The 3,045-nt window shown below is 36.8% G+C and overlaps 1 protein-coding gene across 1 annotated transcript; it reads right to left on the reverse strand.

Moving 5' to 3' along the window:
• Positions 1 to 2,419: 2,419 nt before the first annotated feature.
• On the reverse strand, positions 2,420 to 3,045 carry LOC111633056 (the record flags this gene model as incomplete). The annotated part of the gene is made up of 1 exon (XM_023377582.1): positions 2,420 to 3,045. A coding segment is annotated over one exon (513 nt), but the record flags the coding sequence as incomplete, so codon positions are not given.

The raw sequence follows: 3,045 nt of genomic DNA on the forward strand, positions 1-3,045 counted from the left end.
GAGGGACCACGATGTCACGTGACCCTCATACGTCGGCAGCGACCGAACGAAAAAAATGACCAAATAAGGTCATTCATCTCCCTAGGTGATGACGAATTTAACAGTAATTGGTTAAACGATGTCTGCATTGTCGTCACCCATGACGGGGGAGACTGTCATAAATCTGGAGAGCTGTCAAAAGAGTAGCAGATTTTCCCACGCTATAGAGTATATAAAGGGGTCAAATTTTCTACTCCGGGCGCTTGGCTGAGGAGCTAACGCCGAAGAAACCCCTCTGCAAACCTCAAGAGCGATCGTCGCACGATCTTCCAGCACTCTCAGGATCTAAGAAGCTCATAATTGCCGCTCCATGAAAGGTAAAGGACTTTGCTTATTTTCTATTCTCTCCATATACGACGGAATTACTCCTCGGAGAGGTTGATTGAAGAAACCTCCGAAGAACTTCGTCAAGGAAGAACTCTACATATTGGGAGCGACGGAGCATACACCGTAACAGGACATCGCTCCACATAGCCTTCAAAGGAACCTCGGATTAGAAGACGACGATCACAGAGTGTTTTAGTAACGTCCTATAATTGGAGAACGTTGCCTTCGAGGTAAACCCTTGCCATTATTATTTATCTCTCTCTAACGTGAGCTCTCTCTCGGATTTTAGCGTTAGGTTAGAATAGTTTTTAGAATACCTATTTATATCTTGATTTGCATATGTTGTATTTAACATCTTTGTGTAAATTTTCATAGTTGTTTATTAAATGTGTTCATTAATTTCAACCCGTGTAGTCTTTTGGAAACCTGGTCACGACTTCCAATTCCTCCCCACTCATATTTTTAGCCCTCCTATTGCCATCCGACAACCGAGAGCGGGTCTTCCCGACCCGTGCAGATTAAGCGGTCATTAGGGTTCGACCCAGTGGCCCCCTGCTACTCACACATAGTAAGATCACACAGCCATCAAAATTGAGGAAGAAGTATTCTATGTTTCGATCTCAGGTTAGAGATAAGTAAGATATAAAAGATATTACGAGACAAATTCGTCAAGTGCACTGAGAAACAAAATATGCATGATTTTGTTGCTTTGATACTTACGTGCAGTCTTGTGGTGTGTCTTATAGCAGTTCAAACACATTTCCTGCATCACAGTTGATTTATGATTGATCAACAATGTTATTGTGTGATTATTTTGGATTAGGTGTTAATTATTTTGATTATTAATTTGCCGAGTACGTTTTCTGTTCAATGTTATTGTGTGTATTTACATATAAACATAATATTTTATTTTATTGTAATAAATAAAGCAATTTTTAGTTTTTACAATGGGTGATTGCAAAGAAAAAGTAAGTAATGCAACAAGAAAAAGCATTTCACTAGAAACTAAAATGCAAGTGCTCAGACAATTAGATTCATATGAACGGCAATCTGATATCAACACTGCATTAAATTTGTAAACTTCAACAATACAATCAATTTTAAAAAATAAAGACAAAATTGTATTATCAACAACTACAACCAGTATCAACAACTACAACCACAACTGGTTGTAGTTGTGGTTAAAAATTACCTGTACCAAAAGCAATGTGTTTGAGAAAATTGAAAAACGACTTTCCATCTGGATTGACAATGAAATTGAATGCAATACGCCATTAAGTCAAGAAATTATAATGGAAAAAGTGAGAAAATTTTTTTAACCATATTCAGAATGAAAAAGGCAACACAAGTAAAAATTTCGTAGCTAGTCAAAGATGATTCAATCAGTTTAAAAACAGAAATAATATTCATGACATACTAGAGAAGCAGCAAGTTGAGATAGAAAAGCAGCTGCTGCATTTCCAACGACATTAAGAGCAATCATTAAACAAGGGAATTATCCTCCTGAATTATTTTTCAATATTAATGAAACAGGCCATTTCTGGAAGAGAATGCCAAAACATACATTTTTATCCTGTGAAGAAAAGCGATCACCAGGATTTAAAGCTACAAAAGATCATTTAACACTTCTACTGGGTGGTAACGCTAATGGAGACTTTAAATTAAATGTATCGGTCGTATGGCTCACTAATTGGTGTCACTTCATGATGGCAATCGACTCCTCTCCCGGCTAAGTAATTAGAGACATAGTGTAAATAATGGCAATAACTTCTTCCCCGCTTAAAACTTTTGTGACGTAGGATAATAAACATTCCGTGCCGGTGAAATTTTACAGTTGGCAATTATTTAGTCTAAAAATGGCCAGCACAAGTGGTGTATTGAACTTACAAAGAAAGGACAAAGAAAGAGAAAGTGATGGTTGGTTGGTTGGTTGGTTGGTGCGAGTTTTCTGGCACAAGGGCCATTCAGGCCATGCAGGCCATGCTGCGCCAAGGCAAAAGGTAAAATAAATAAATAAATGAACATAATATATATAACAAAATATAGATACAACACATAAACATGAATAAGATCAAATAAACAAAACAACAAAACAGATATAAATATATAATAAATAATAATAAAAAAATATGATAATAAATAATCAATAAGTATATGAATAATTAATTAAATCTCTTTATAAATATTTACAACTTTAAGAAAGTTCAGTAACTTATCAAGTTTTGGCCTCTGGCCCAAAATCTCACTCAAACTTGCATTTCCAAAATGCTGTCTACGACATTGATCAAGAGCGATGCAATTGCAAAGTATGTGTTTAACACTTACGGTACAATTGCAGTACTGACATACTGCTTCGTCATCTCCCTTCAAAAGGTATTGATGAGTCAGTCGTGTGTGTCCAATTCTCAAACGAGTAAGGACAACCTCAGATCTCCTATCATACTGCCTATTGTGTGTCCAATTTTCTATCAAAGGTTTGATCTCGTGTAGTTTATTGTGGATTTGTGCGTTCCACATATTTTGCCATCTCTCTGCTAGTCGTTTTTTAACGACCAGCTTCAAATCACCTCCTTCAATATGCATTGTATGCTGTGAAGGGCTTGCTGACTTAGCAGCTGTATCAGCTTCTTCATTACCTCTTATACCCACGTGGCCTGGGACCCAACAGAACTTCACAAA

Source organism: Centruroides sculpturatus, unplaced genomic scaffold (assembly GCF_000671375.1).
Source record: "Centruroides sculpturatus isolate CEXI.00-Female unplaced genomic scaffold, Cexi_2.0 scaffold772, whole genome shotgun sequence".
NCBI classification, from domain to species: Eukaryota; Metazoa; Arthropoda; class Arachnida; order Scorpiones; family Buthidae; genus Centruroides; species Centruroides sculpturatus.